Source organism: Mirounga leonina, unplaced genomic scaffold, assembly GCF_011800145.1.
Source record: "Mirounga leonina isolate KUSES-001 unplaced genomic scaffold, KU_Mleo_1.0 Mir_200, whole genome shotgun sequence".
NCBI lineage: Eukaryota > Metazoa > Chordata > Mammalia > Carnivora > Phocidae > Mirounga > Mirounga leonina.
The window spans coordinates 29,703,292-29,716,733 of NW_023270503.1; the positions used below are offsets into that span (position 1 = coordinate 29,703,292).

The 13,442-nt window shown below is 60.4% G+C and overlaps 1 protein-coding gene across 5 annotated transcripts in view; it reads right to left on the bottom strand.

Annotated features, from left to right (window-relative positions):
- Positions 1-2,372: 2,372 nt before the first annotated feature.
- Positions 2,373-13,442, bottom strand: part of ARHGAP27 (Rho GTPase activating protein 27) — a 31,981-nt gene continuing 20,911 nt past the window's right edge. For 3 of the 5 annotated variants that reach the window (XM_035027332.1, XM_035027331.1, XM_035027334.1), the window contains 15 exons: positions 11,300-11,719; positions 10,847-11,029; positions 10,525-10,605; positions 10,369-10,452; positions 9,938-10,005; positions 9,521-9,611; positions 8,935-9,039; positions 7,154-7,252; positions 6,170-6,275; positions 5,919-6,026; positions 5,730-5,828; positions 5,491-5,568; positions 5,273-5,407; positions 5,013-5,118; positions 3,287-4,905 (listed from right to left, as the gene is read on the bottom strand). In XM_035027332.1, coding sequence (XP_034883223.1) covers positions 4,728-4,905; positions 5,013-5,118; positions 5,273-5,407; positions 5,491-5,568; positions 5,730-5,828; positions 5,919-6,026; positions 6,170-6,275; positions 7,154-7,252; positions 8,935-9,039; positions 9,521-9,611; positions 9,938-10,005; positions 10,369-10,452; positions 10,525-10,605; positions 10,847-11,029; positions 11,300-11,719 — 1,941 coding nt within the window. In that variant the 3' untranslated portion in view covers positions 3,287-4,727. Of the gene's footprint in view, positions 2,392-3,286; positions 4,906-5,012; positions 5,119-5,272; positions 5,408-5,490; positions 5,569-5,729; positions 5,829-5,918; positions 6,027-6,169; positions 6,276-7,153; positions 7,253-8,934; positions 9,040-9,520; positions 9,612-9,937; positions 10,006-10,368; positions 10,453-10,524; positions 10,606-10,846; positions 11,030-11,299; positions 11,720-13,442 lie in introns of those variants that run through there. The other 2 variants (XR_004683241.1, XM_035027333.1) reach the window with 2 other exon arrangements.

Sequence of the window (13,442 nt, forward strand, 5' to 3'; positions counted from 1 at the left end):
GGGGCTGTGAGCTCTGCTGGTGGGATGTGAAGCGTTTCCATTATTTCTGTGAGGTAGAGGTGAGGTCCTCTGGAGAGAGAGCGGAGAGGGAGCGGGAGAGGGAGAGGAGGAGGTGTGGAGGGCCGGAGGTTTGAGGAGAATGAATCCCCAAAGCAGCTGCTGCAGAAAGTGGGAGAGAACAGAAACCCTCTCACGTTGCCTGTGAGAATGTAAAATGGTGCAGCCACCATGGAAAACTCTAGTTTGGCAGTTCCTCACAACGTTCGACACAGAGTGACCATCTGACTGAGCGGTTCCACTCCCAGGTGTGTGCCCAGGGGGATTAAAACATATATGGATGGACTGAATGTTTGTGTCCCCCCAGATTCATATGTGAAGCCCTAACTCCCGATATGGTGGTGCTGGGAGGTAGGGCCCTTGAGGATGGGGCCCCCATGATGAGATTCGTGTCCTTGTAAGAAGAGGTGCACCTGGGTGGCTCGGGTCGTGATCGCAGGGTCGTGGGATCTAGGCCCTTGAAGGGCTCCCTGCTCAGTGGGGAGCCTGCTTCTCCCTCTCCCTGTGCCCCCTCCCCTGCATTTGCACGCACTCTCTCTCCAAAATAAATAAATCTTTTTTTTTTTTTTTTAAAGAAGAGACAGAGGTGAGCTCTTTCTCTGCCATGTGAGCACACAGCAAGAAGGCAGACGTCTGCAAGCCAGGAACCCAGCCTTCACCAGAACCCCTCCATGCCAGCGGCCTGATCTGACGCTTCCAGCCCCAGGACTGTGAGAAATCATTTCTGTTGTTTAGGCCACCCAGCCTATGGCATTTTGTGATGGCGGCCCGAGCTCAGACTGTGTGTCTACATAAAACCTCATACATGAAATAGTCAGCATTATTCCTAATAGCAGAAAAGTAGAAACAACCCAAATGTTCATCAATGAATGAATGAAGAAAGAAATTCGGTGTCTCCACACGATGGCATTTACTTGGCCGTAAAGAGAGCGGTGAAGACATGCTGGCCCAGAGCCTAGTGGGGAAGGGCCCGAAATGGAAACACACTTACAGAGCGGGGAGGCCAGGGTGCTGAGAGCTGGGGGAGGTGGGTGGTGGTAGTGGTGAGCTGCGGCGAGGAGGGGGAGGAGGGGGAGGAGTCAGGCAGGTGAAAGGGAGGAAGGCAGGGTGACTGGCAGCCCTTGGCATTGAGGCTGGGACAGCCTGGCTGGGAGCTATAGACAGGGGCACAGCTCGTGTGCAAAGAGGTGGGAGACGGGCTGGGAATGGCCTTGGAGGCCACTTGCCGAAGTGACAAGGTCAGACGGCTGCTGGGTGGAGGATGAAACCTGGAAGAGAGGAGCCCATTCAGAGAGCACCGGGCCACCGAGGCGAGAGACTGAGGGGGACGGGAGGCAGACCCCAGGAAGAGTTACAGGCGGAAGGTAAGGACGGGGTGGCTGACTGGCTCTGGGGGAGCGGGGAGGAGACTCTGGTCAACGGAGGGGCCATGCCTCACAACAGGGAGAAGGGCTGGGCCCGGAGTTTCGTTGCGGGCAGGTTGCACTCAGGGTGTCCGACAGCCATCCATGCAGAGCTGTCCTGTAAGCAGGTGGCCATTTGCACTTGGAACTCAGGAGAGAGTGGTCCTGGCTGGTGAGAGATTTGGGTGACCCGTGTGCAGGCCTGGTGCCTGAGTCCCCCGGATGGAATGGATGAGGGCCCTTAGGGAGGGTGGAGGGGAGAGGGCCATGGGCTGAGGCCGCAACCCAGCGGGCATCACTATTTACCAGGGTGGGCAAAGACCCCTGATGCTGCAGGCAAAGGGACAGCGAGCTTCATGGGGGGACAGCAGGCAGTTCACGTGTCCACTCGCATGAGGATCGGGTGCTCCCGTCAGACTTGGCAACCAGGTGGGCACCGCTGGCCTTTTCTGGGCCAGCTTCAGGGGCAGATGCCAGGCTGTAGGAGGGTCCGGAGCATCTGCTGAGAGGGGGCAGGCTTGGGGAGAGGGGCTTCTGGGACAGCCCTCATCCACTGCGCACTTATTTTTCGCTCTGTCCCCCAACCGGCTGGTGCTTCAAGGGGGCAGATACTATTTTTATGTATCTTTGTGTCTCACACAAAATCCAACTCATTCCAAACATATTCAGTGAGCACTGTGCGCGGTGTTGAGGATTCACGGCTGAGGCCGCACGTCTGGTGGCCCTCAGGCTGCAAACGAAGCTCCGGGCAGGCTCTGCCGCCGTCTGCCCCGTGACCGCCGGTGAGTTATGACACTGTCTCTCTAGGAGTTTCCTCATTGGCAGTGGGTGATTTCTGCAGCTCTTCCTGGTGGCAAAATATGATGAATCTGGGACCTCTTCGCCTGTTGCTACATGGTTTGCTCAGCAAGGCCTTGGCAGTGTCAGAAGCCTGGGGATCAGACAGTGCAGGAGGAGCTGACACTTCCCAAGGCCTCCCGCCTGCTGTCCTGCCACAGACCCCCATTTGTTGTGGCCCACAAGGCCCTGCACACCCTGTCCCCCCTCAGCCTCTCCAGCCCCACCTCGCCCCCATGCTCTCGGGTTGTGTGGGCTCTTTGCAGATTTTGTTCTCTCTACGAGCCTTCCCGCCGCAGAGCCTTTGCACATGCTGTTCCCTCTGACTAGACACGCTTCCCTTAATTCCTCACCTTGTCAACTCCTCTCCATTTTTTAGTGCTGGGCCCAGATGGGGCTTCTGCAGAAGCATCTCAGGTTCCGGAGGGACAGTGACACCCGAGCGACCCACCTTCAGAGCACCCTGCACTTTCTCTTACTTTTGTACACAGGAATGTAACCAAGTAATCCGTTGTTTAACATCTGTCCCATTCTGTCCTTAGACCTGGGGGTGAGGAACCCTTGCCCTGCTGCGCGTCCCCCGCTTTAGAAGGCTCTACTCTTGACCTTCTCAGTCTGTGCCCTCTCCCCACAGGATGAGGAGCCTGTGGGGCCTCTTGGAGCCCAGGCCCTTCCCTCTGGACCATGCCCCTGATATGCAAGACCGCAGAAGTCCCTGCCCCAAAAGCCCATTCCCTGAAGGGTGGGCCATGTGGGGTGGCCGAGGGGCAGCAGGGGGCAGGGGACACGTGGCAGTTTGTGCTAGTGGACTGGACTGTCCCCATGTGTGCACGCGGCCTTCCCCTGGGGCAGGATGGCTCTGAGGGCAGATACAAGGGGCAGGCTGCTCTTCTCATGCCAACGTGCCCGGGCACAGAATTCAGAAGGGTCAAGGAAGCGTGGGCTGGAACCTCGTCTTCTAGGTCACCACGAAAGTATATTTGTCAAAGTAGGAGAATAGAACATATTTTATTGAACAGTTATAACTTGATTTGTGACTTTACAGTATTTCCACGTATGGCGTGAGGCCTCTTTTTGTACTCGTGTCCCGGCCCTGCTGGCATGTGGGGTGGGCATGGGTCCGCACGCGCAGTACCCCTGCCCCAGAGCACTGTGCCTGGCACAGAAGAGCAGATAATAAATATTGGCTGTGAGAGACAAACGAGATGATCCAAGTGAAACGCTTGGCAGGGTGCAAATGTCAATAAATAGTAGCTATTATTGTTTGCCGAACAGACAAACGGTAGGTGGGGCGGGGGGCCCGGACCCAGAAACTGAGGTGGTTTGTGTGTGAGGAGGGAAAGGGCATGGCTGGCCCCAGGGTTCACGCTTCCTTTTCCGGAGGCCGGACCCGCCTTCCCCCGGCCCTGCAGGCCTCTCGTAGCTCCTCAGGACGAGGTGGGCACCGGGCAGGCCGCCGGACAGCCAGGCACTGAGAGGGGCTGGGGGGCTCCTGCCAGTGCTGTCTCCCCTCCCTGCCAGAACACAGCTGCCGCGGGTTCCCTGGCCGCCTTCAGGATCTCCCCAGGCCCAGACAGAACCCTCCTGCCGCAGTTTCTTTCGCTTTGCCCGGGGGCCCAGGGTGGGCTGTGCAGGGGGCCTGGAGGGGAGGCGCAGCTGAAAGGACTGCCGGCGCCCTCCCAGGAGGCCTGGTGTGAGAGCAGCCTGGACGGACCCTGAACGGGTCACTTTGCCGCCACTGCTGCCTGCCTCTCTGCGATCGTGCGTGGGGACGGTGCGGGGGAGGCGGCCAGGGCGGGGCACACACTGAGGATGAAGAACCCGCGCACACAGCGCCCAGGGGTCGGGGAGGGCGGCGGCCGGGCCCGGAAAGCCGATGGGAATGGCCCCCCGGCAGCGGCGGAGAGTGTCAGGTGGGGGTGAGGCCCGAGGCAAGGCTGGGCAGCAGGGGCGCTGTAGGCGACTGCTCCGGGACTGACACGGGGCTCGGTCCCCACGGGCTGTCCTTGAAGGCCCCGCCAGGTGCAGGCCTGGAGAAGCCGAGAAGCCCCTCACCCACACTCCTCCTCCCAGCGCCAGCCGCCCCGGAAAAGCAACTCTCACCCCAGCGCATTCTCTCTCTCACACACAGCAGGTGTCGCTGTAATGAAGACCAGAACCCAAGTAAGCCCCAAACGGGACAGGCCGGGGCGGGGGGAGGGGGGCGGGGAGGAAATCACATTTTGCAAACTGCCCACCAGGGGTCACCATACTGCACCAAGGGGTGCAGATTTCACTTCGGCCTGGGGATCGCTGGGAGGCGGAGGGTCTCACAGAGGAGTCCAGCCAAGCGGCCCCCAACCGTCCGGCTTCCAAGGCAGGACCACTGTCGCCGCCCTCAGTCCCGGGTCCGCAGCGCCAGCCGCGGGGGGTGGGGGCAGGGGCCCGCGGTCAGTGCGGCGGGAAGATGTCCGAGCAGCGCTGCAGGATGAGCTCCACCACCTGGTTCTGGAACACCATGGTCATGGGCATGCTGGTCTCCTCGGTCTCGGGCCGCAGCAGCGTGGGCCCGAACACTATGGCCACGCTCTGCACGGACATGCGGTTCTGATCCCCGTGCTCGATCACCCTGCAGCGGGGAGCGGGGTGGGGAGGGCGGCGTCAGGGCCCGGAGCTGGAGGGCGCGTGGGGGTCCGCCCGCACCCGCCTCCCCATTCCCGCGGCTCGCCGGCTCACCGCCTCAGGTGCTGGAAGAGCAGCCGGAGCGTGTCGTGGTTGGGGGCGGGCAGCGAGCGCACCAGGTCCCGCACACAGCGGCGGCGCTGGGCCTGGTCCTGCAGCTCTGCCGAAGGGAAGGGAGGGTCGGCTCGGCTCGGGGAACGGAGGGGCTGAGTCCCGGTGGCGGCGGAGGGGGGAGGAGTCCGGCCGAGGGGGTGCGGGGGCGGCAGGCCGGCCCCATCCCTACCCCACCCGCCCCGCCTCCCCCAGGCGCTCACTGATGGCCGCGATGAACTGGCGGAAGTGCGAGAAGGGGAAGAGGGGCTCCGGCAGCTCTCGAAAGAAGAGCTTCAGGGCCCCGGTGATTACGTGGACGTCCTCCCAGCGCCCGTCGTCCAGGTCCAGGCGCTCATCTGCGGCAAGGGGGGCGGAAGAGGCGGTGAGCACCCCTTGGTGCCGTCAGGCCCTGGGGTGAGGGACGGGAGCCGGGCCTCACCGTGGTCCACCTTATAGCGCAGCTTCTGGATGGTGGCCAGGTTTCCACTGATGCGGTACAGGCCGTCGATGTCCAGCCCTGGGGCAGAGGGAGGCGCTGACCTCGGCTGGGCGGGAGGGGCCTAAAGCTCCTGCTCGGAGTCCCACTCAGGGGCTCCCGTTCCCCCCTCCCCGCGCCCCCCAACCCCAGGGGTCTCCGTCTTGGGGTCCGGGAGGGAGGCCTCCGGGCGCCGCGCCTACCCCGGGCCTCGACGGTGCGGATGCACTGCTGCACGAAGCGCGGCACGGAGCTCCTCTCGCGCTCACACAGCGCGGCGAGCGCGCAGCCGAACACCTGGTCTGGGGCAGAGGCTCGTCAGCGCCGCCCGGCCCCGAGCCCCCCCTTCCCCCCCCCCTCCCCCCGCCGCGCGCTCGCACTCCCTCGGGTACCTTTGATGTAGCCCTTCTCCCGCAGCGACTGCAGCGTGGGCCGCTTCAGCAGCAACCAGCGGAGCCGGTGCCGGACCCTGCTCAGGTCGCTCTCCGAGGTGGCTGCACCTGGGCCCGGGAGTGCGGGGCCGGGTCACTCGGTGGCGCCGGGACTGGCCGGGCTGGCCCCAGCCGGGTCGTCACCCCCCGCCTCCCCCGCGACGCCGGTTCCCGGGAGATGCCCTCCACCCCCCCCCACCCCCCGCGCGCACCTGCACCCGGCCGCGCCTCGTCCTCCCGCCAGCTTCCCAAGCGCTCGCTGGACCCGAAGTCCGCGCTGCTGCTCTCGCTTTCCTCCTCCCGGGGCAGGTCTGCGGACTGGAATCACGCGGCCTCAGAGAGGCAGGGCCTGGGGCCGGGCTTCTGGGACAGCGTGAGGGGCCCCGATGCCCTCCCAGCCGGCCCGATGACTCCCAAGCACAGTTCACGCTTCCCTTCTCCACCCCTGACCTCCTACCGCGGAACCTCAGAACGTTCACCTCCCTTAGCTGCATGGAGCCCTTCAGGTGTTGGAGACAGTCATCCTGCTCTCTCCCGGTCTTTCTTATCCTGGCCCCCCTTGCCCATATTTTCCTAGACCCTCTGCACACAATCCACTAGGTCAGCATTCCTCAATTATGTGGCTCTGAGTTCTGAACTTAAAATTTCAGCTGAGGCCCCAGCACTGCCAACAATCGCATCACCGCCCTCGACCTGGATTCCTACCTCTAGTAATACAGCCAAACTCTGTACTCAGTGTTGGCTCCCAGGGAATTGAGGCTCAAAAAGCCCCAGGTTGCTTCCAGGTGAAGAGCTGTCAGAGGGGGCCTGTTCCATCTCTAGTTATGCAATGAATATTTTGAACCTAAACAACAGCAGACTCTTCAATCCAAGCCTTTAAAATGTTCCCTTCTGGCTTTAGCCTGTCATTCCAGCCTGAGGCTCTTTCTCAGATTTCCTTTTCTGCCTGCCTCCCTTGAAGTGGAACATTCCTCTAGGATGTGCCCCCCACCCCGACCTGGAGAGATCTCCTGCAGGGCCAACCCCACAGGCTGGATTTGCCTACTTAAGAAAGACCATTTCTTCAGCAGCCCATCTGCCACACAGCCCTGAGTGGGGCCTGCATCTGCAGGGAGGGGCACTCACCCACACTCTGTTCTGCATAATGGCTGGCCATCCCATCCCCACCAGCCCCGGAGGCCCCAGGCTCTGCTTACCAGCTCCTGGATGCCCTCGCCAATGGCCTTGTGCCAGGTGCTGATGATGGCCTCGGAGTCATGCTGGATCAGGTACTCTGAGCCATCTCGGCTCCGCAGCTGGAGAGACAGGAGTCACTCAGTCATCTCTGGCTCCCTGGGTCGGCTCTGGGGCCAGGCCTCAGTGGTAGGGGGTGCGGGGAGGGGAGATACAGAAATGGTGGAGATGATCTGTCCTTGTCCCCAGGAACTGAGAGCACAGTCGAGCAAGGGCTTCACCCCAGGCCAAGGCATTCCGCCTCATTCAAAGCAGTAAGAGACAGTCTCTGTTACAGATGGGCAAACCCAGGCCCTCTCAAAACATAATCTGTTCCTATCTGAAGGTTTCATACAGAAGGAAAAGCTAGTTACTCAGCAATCTATCTCCCAGAACATTCATCCTGCTAGATGCACGGGCAAGCTGAGCTGTCCAAACCAGCTGTTTTGGGAGGACTATTACTGAAGTTTTCTGTGACTCTGGAGTGACGAGGAGGACCTGTTGTGAAAATCTGCCAGGCCCAAGTAAACTGGCCATGATCTAGAATGTGGGGCTGCCTCTTGAGAAAAATCCTAGAGGTGCCTGCAGGCCACCCCCTGAGTGGAGGCAGGATGGCCACCTGCCAGCCAGGAAGTGGAAGCGGGGGCTCCTCCATTTCCATTCAAGACTGTCAGCTTTTCCAACAGCTTGAGTAGCTTCCAAGAGTCCCATCTGCCTTCCGGTTCTTGTCAGAAAAGACAACTGGGAAAAGGCTCCAGACCTCCTGATGAGAGCAGCTCAGGAGATCAATCTGGTTTTCCAGCCCTGCTCTGTGGATACGCTGCTTCTAGAACTGAATGAAGCTTGGTGGATCTTCAGAAAACTCTCAAGGGCCTGGCAGAACTGCTTTTTCTGAGCTGAACTGTGAGGTTATGCTTTTGGCTTTTGTCATGTTACCTGGAGCAGCTCCAAGGGTCCCTTACTAACCTAGGCTGGAGCTGTGCACTAAAAATGGCTTCAACAGATTGGGGAAAGCCCCCCCCCTAAGAAGAACCACGTAACTGATCCTCCTTCTCTTTTCACTTTGGCTACCAGGAAACCTGAGCTAATTTTTTTCAGCAACAGTATAGCCCCTGTACGTCATCTGTCCCCGATGCCTCTCCACATGGACCCCTTGCTCTAACTTGTGCCTGGTCTGGCTTTTCAGTGGATTTCACCAGCTCCCCATGTGTTGTTGTTGTTGTTGTGAGCTTCCTCAGAACTTCTGGGGACTGAGGTGAGGCTAAAGGTAGTTTAAAAGCAAGACAACACGTGGACAGTGGAGGGTGTGGCACCGTGAGGGACCTTGCCTGGGCCCCACCTGGTCCCAGTCTTCCTGCTCGGGGAGCCTGGGAAACTGGGGACCCAGTTTATTCATGGAGGACCCAGTTCAGTTGGAACCTGGGCTCTGACCGGCCAGAGCAGGTTTCCAACCTGTCAAAGTGAGTAGCAGGGGACAGGGAGTCTCCTGTCTGGGATGAGGGCTGTCCTTCCAGGCGTGGGTTTCGTCCCCCAGAGACCCCCTACTCCTCACCACACTCTGGGGCCAAGGACTAGTAAAAGGGAACTGCAGAATCCGTGACGCCAGAAATACCGTGGACGGATCCCCAAGGTGGACACAACTTTGGTTTTGAGCCCTGAGAATTCCAGTCCCACTCTCCCCAGGTCCCCCTTCTTGGGGCTTGCCTGCTGAGGGTCTCAAGCCATCAGTAAGCCCCCTCTCCTTCTCCCAACCCCCACCACTCACCTCCAGCACATTCTTCCTGCTAGATTTGTCCTTGGGGGCCCAGGAGAGAGAGGCCCCCCTCAGCTCCACTGTGTACTCAGGGGTGGAGAGCTTGGGAGGCTGCCTCTGTGGGAGAGGGGAGAAGGGTTGGGGGGAGCACAGTTAGAGGGAGCCCTCAGCTCAGACAGGCCTGCCGGGGCTCCTGGCTCCAATCCACCAGGCTCCCCTGGCTTCAAGGACAGGATGGGGAAGGGTTCCTGGAACCCAGAGGTCCTGGGCTGGCTGGTCCTCTGCTGCCTGCCCACCCAGGAGAGGAAAGGAGAAAGGAGAACAGCCCTCATGCCCGGGAGCAGGCGTGCCCGGTCCCTAGTCTGCCTGCCCACCAGGCTGGAGTGGCCACCCTCAAGGACAGCTCCCCATGTCCAGGGTGGCTGGAAGTGCTTGTCGTGGGCTGAATCTGCTGTCGTCACCCCCTGCCAAGGCCCAGCTCCCCCGGCACTCATGTTCCACTGTCGCAGATCTAGCCTTTGACAAGCCAGATCAGGTAAAGAGCCATAGGAGTCAGGAGCAGATGGGGGGGTCCCTGTCCTGGGAGTCTGGCCCTCACCAGGCCGCCTGCAGCTGAGGCCTTTGAGTCCTTGAAGAATGTCAGCACGCCACCCTCCAGCACCGTCCAGGAGGCGCTCCAGTGCTTCTTCCTAGGTGGGGGTGGGGAAGTGGGGGGTGACCAGGCTTGCATCTGGCCCTGGGCTGAGGGCCCCTTCCAGCGCCAGGAGCAGGGCACAGAGCTGAAGAACACAGCTTGGCTTGGGGCATCCAACGGTGAGCACTGGACTCCCATTTCTAATACTTGGTAGCCAAGGGACCCTGGGCAAGCCCCTATCTCTCGGTGCCTCAGGGTCCTCATGGGACCTCTTAGAAAGTTGCCATGAGGATTAACAAGAGCCTGGCATACAGAACGCGCTCAGTAAATGTCAGCGTTAAGGCCCAGCGCGCCCCGGTCTGGGTGCCGCTGGGCTCTCACCGGAGCCGCCTTCCCTTGTCCGCCGTCTTGGTGCGATGGAGCACGCCGGCCTTGTCCAGAGTCTTGGTCTGAGAAAGCCGAGGGGACAGAGGAGGCAAGTTAACAGGCTGGGCCACAGGGGGCAGAGGCTAGCCTCCTCCACAGCCAGCAACTCCTTACAGGCTGGGCCTGAGTCACCACCGAACCCTCTTTGCTGCTGGCGCTGGTGGGGTCCCTGCCCTCACGCCAGCCAGCAGGACAGATCTCCTCCCAGCTCCCAGCCTCCCCCAGCCCTGGGCCAGGATGACCCAGACCCAGGTTCATTCAGCCCAGGCTCGTGCTGGGGCCTGTGGGGGAGACATGCCCGGCCCCGGCCTAGCCCCCTCAACCTTCAGGAAGCCCCTATTTCTTCTGTGGGGGCCCTGCCGGGGCCTACATGCTCCTTCCCTTACCTTCTCCTCAGGTGGGCTGGCCTGGGCTGGGGTCTCACTGTCCTGGCTGGATTTGTGGATGCTTCGAGGGGCAGGGACAGGAACCTGAGGAGAAAGACACCGTCATACATAATCCCGTCCCCTCTCCCCAAGACTCCCCCTTTCCCAGTGGGTTACCTGGGGCAGCTCCCACTGAACTGAGGCGTCATCTGGGTTGTAGAAGTAGGGCTTCCCGTGTTGGTCCTCCAACCTCACCCACTGTCGGGAGAGGGATGGTCAGGGCTCCCAGCCCACCTCAGTGGACGGCAGGCAAAGTTCCCCTTTGACCAGAACCCAATATAACCCCAAGGGGTTTGGAGGGTCAGGCGCGGGCAAGGGGGTGTCTTGGAGCCCACCCAGGAGCTGGTTTATGGTGTGAAGGTGAGCTACTAGTGAAGAAGAGGTGGAGGAATGACGGGGGTGGGGGGGCTGTCCGGGCACATGTGCCCGCTGCCCGTACCTGCTCTTGGGTGAAGTGGTTGGTGTAGAGCGTCTGCCCGTCGGGGCTCACTTGGCAAGACCAGCCGGGGGGCGCGGCCAAAGGCGAGGTGGACCGAGGCTCACTGAAAGAGCCCACCGGGGAATAGTCCTCCTCCGGGTAACCGGTCAGCGACCCGGGGTAATCCGTCTCCGGCGTAGGGGGCTGCAGGGAGCAGAAGCCTGAGTCAGAGCGTCTCAGAGCCAGTACGCACCCTTGGCCCCGCCCTTTTAGACCAGGCCTCGCCCCCACGAGCAGTCTGGGGGCTGTGGGGAGCAGGAGGCGGGGTCTGAGGCCTCAGAGCCGCCCCGCCCCGCCCCCCGGCCAGGCCCCGCCCCTCTCCCTCCTTCCCGGGGGCTGCGGGGGGCGGGAGGCGGGGTCTGAGACCCTCGGGGCGCCACCCCGCCCACCCCGGGCCAGGCCCCGCCCCCTCACCCTCTGCTCCCGGGGGCTGAGCGGGCTCAGGCCCGGCTGCATCTCCAGCTCGTCGTCGGGCTCGTCGTCGGGCTCGTCGTCGGGCTCGTCCTCCCAGACGGCCTCGCCCGTCAGCGGGTTGTAGAAGAACACCCTGCGGCTCTCCTCATCCCAATACTGACCCCAGTCGGTCTCGAGGCTCTCGCGGCTGCCCACCGAGGCCGGGGAGGTGGCCGGGCTGGCGGCGCCCTCAGCAGCCTCGAAGGGCGACTCCCACGTGGTCACGCCCGTGTCTGGGTTGTAGTAGTAGGGACGCCCGCTGCCCGCGTCCGTGTGCGTCTCCCACGCCGGGGGCCGGGGGGGCGCGCTGGCGCCCGGCGAAGGGACCGAAGGCTGCCGCTCTACGTTCTCGTACACGGGCTCCTCCGGGGGGTCGTCCACCTGTGGGAGGAGGAAGGAGACGTGACCTTCAGGGCAGCTCCGGGGTCACACAGTCCCGACTCGGCCACTTGACTTGCCTTCTGGGTGACCTTTGGCAAGTTAGGGTACCCCTGGCTTCAGTTCCGCCGGCTGCACAATGGCTGTCCTGCCCGCTCCAGAAATTGTAGTGAAGAGAGAATGAGCAAATATTCTTGAAAGTGCATTGCCAAGTATGAAATGACCCAGATGCACAGGGCAGTTACATTAATTATTTATGAACAATAATAAAATATCTATAACTGAGTTCTCCCAGCTGTGCACAGACTCTGCACTCCAGGGGGCGAATCAGAGGCTGGGCGGGAATAGAGAAATGGCCTGGGCCCCATTCCTTTTCCTCCCCCTGCAGGTCACACCGGGGCAGGGCCCTGCAGCACTCTGCAGCCCCACCCCTCCTTCCTTCCTGGCCCTTGAAAGCTCTGGGACTGGAATCAGTACTACCTCTGGATCTGGCACTGAAACTTCCTGAACGTGGGTTTTGCAGGCCTGAGAATCAACTGCAGAGAAAGGAAAGAGAGAGGAGAGCCAGATGGGAGGGAGGAAGGAGGAGCAAGGAAAGATGAGCCCCTCTTGCTGTCCAAAGGAAAGCAGGGGGGCGCTGGAGGGTTCAGTCACACAGAACATGAGTCTGGTCATACTCAACACTCCACTGCTCCCTGCCACCTGCCGGGCAAAGTCTACAGGGCACCAGGGCACCAGAGGCGTCTGTCACCTGCCTGTCTTCCACCTTATTTCCTGTCATTCCTGACCCCTTGCCTTGAACTTTAAGCTCTAGTAGCAGGGAGTTGGCTGGAGGCCCCACCCTCTGGGCTGTGTCTTGGGCCTCAGCCCATCCCCACCCCTTTTTCACCTGGCCAACTCCACTTCCTTCTTTAGGACTCAGCTCAGGTGTCAGGTTCAAGGCCTTTCCCCGAGATTCCTCTAGTGTGCCTACTACGGCCTAGCACCCTCAGCCTGCCACAGGGATAGATAACTACACTATCAAACCCCAGCCAGCAGAACAGCACCAGAAGATAAATATTGTTTTTTCTTTTCTTTTCTTTTTTTTTTTTAAATATTTTATTTATTTATTTGAGAGAGAGAGAGCAAGTAAGAGAGAGCACGGGGTGAGGGGCAGAGGGAGAAGCAGACTCCCCACTGAGCAGGGAGCCTGATGCAATGTGGGGGGAGGGCCTCCATCCCTGGACCCCAAGATCACGACCTGAGCCGAAGGCAGGTGCTTAACAGACTGAGCCACCCAGGTGCCCCAGATTAATTCTGTTTCTTTTTTTTTTTTTTAAGATTTATTTATTTGACACAGTGGGGGAGAGAGAGAGAGAGAGAGAGAAAAAGAGAGAGAGTAAGCAGGGGGAGGGGCAGGCAGAGGGAGAGGGAGAAGCAGGCTCCCCGTTGAGCAGAGAGCCTGACCCAACCTTGGGATCATGACCTGAGCCAAAGGCAGATGCTTAACCAGGCAGACGCTTAACTGACTGAGCCACCCTGGCGCCCCAATACTGTTTCTAAGAATATATAATGCGACATGGGAAATGCAGATTTCAACACAGTGAACAGCATATAGTTCCAATTATGTCTTTTTAGAAACCCCCCAAAATGCTAACAGAGGTTATCTCTGGGCAGTGTGATTATAGGGATTGGGTTTGTTTTTATTTATTTTTTTCTTTAAACCTTTCTCAAAATTTTGTATAAT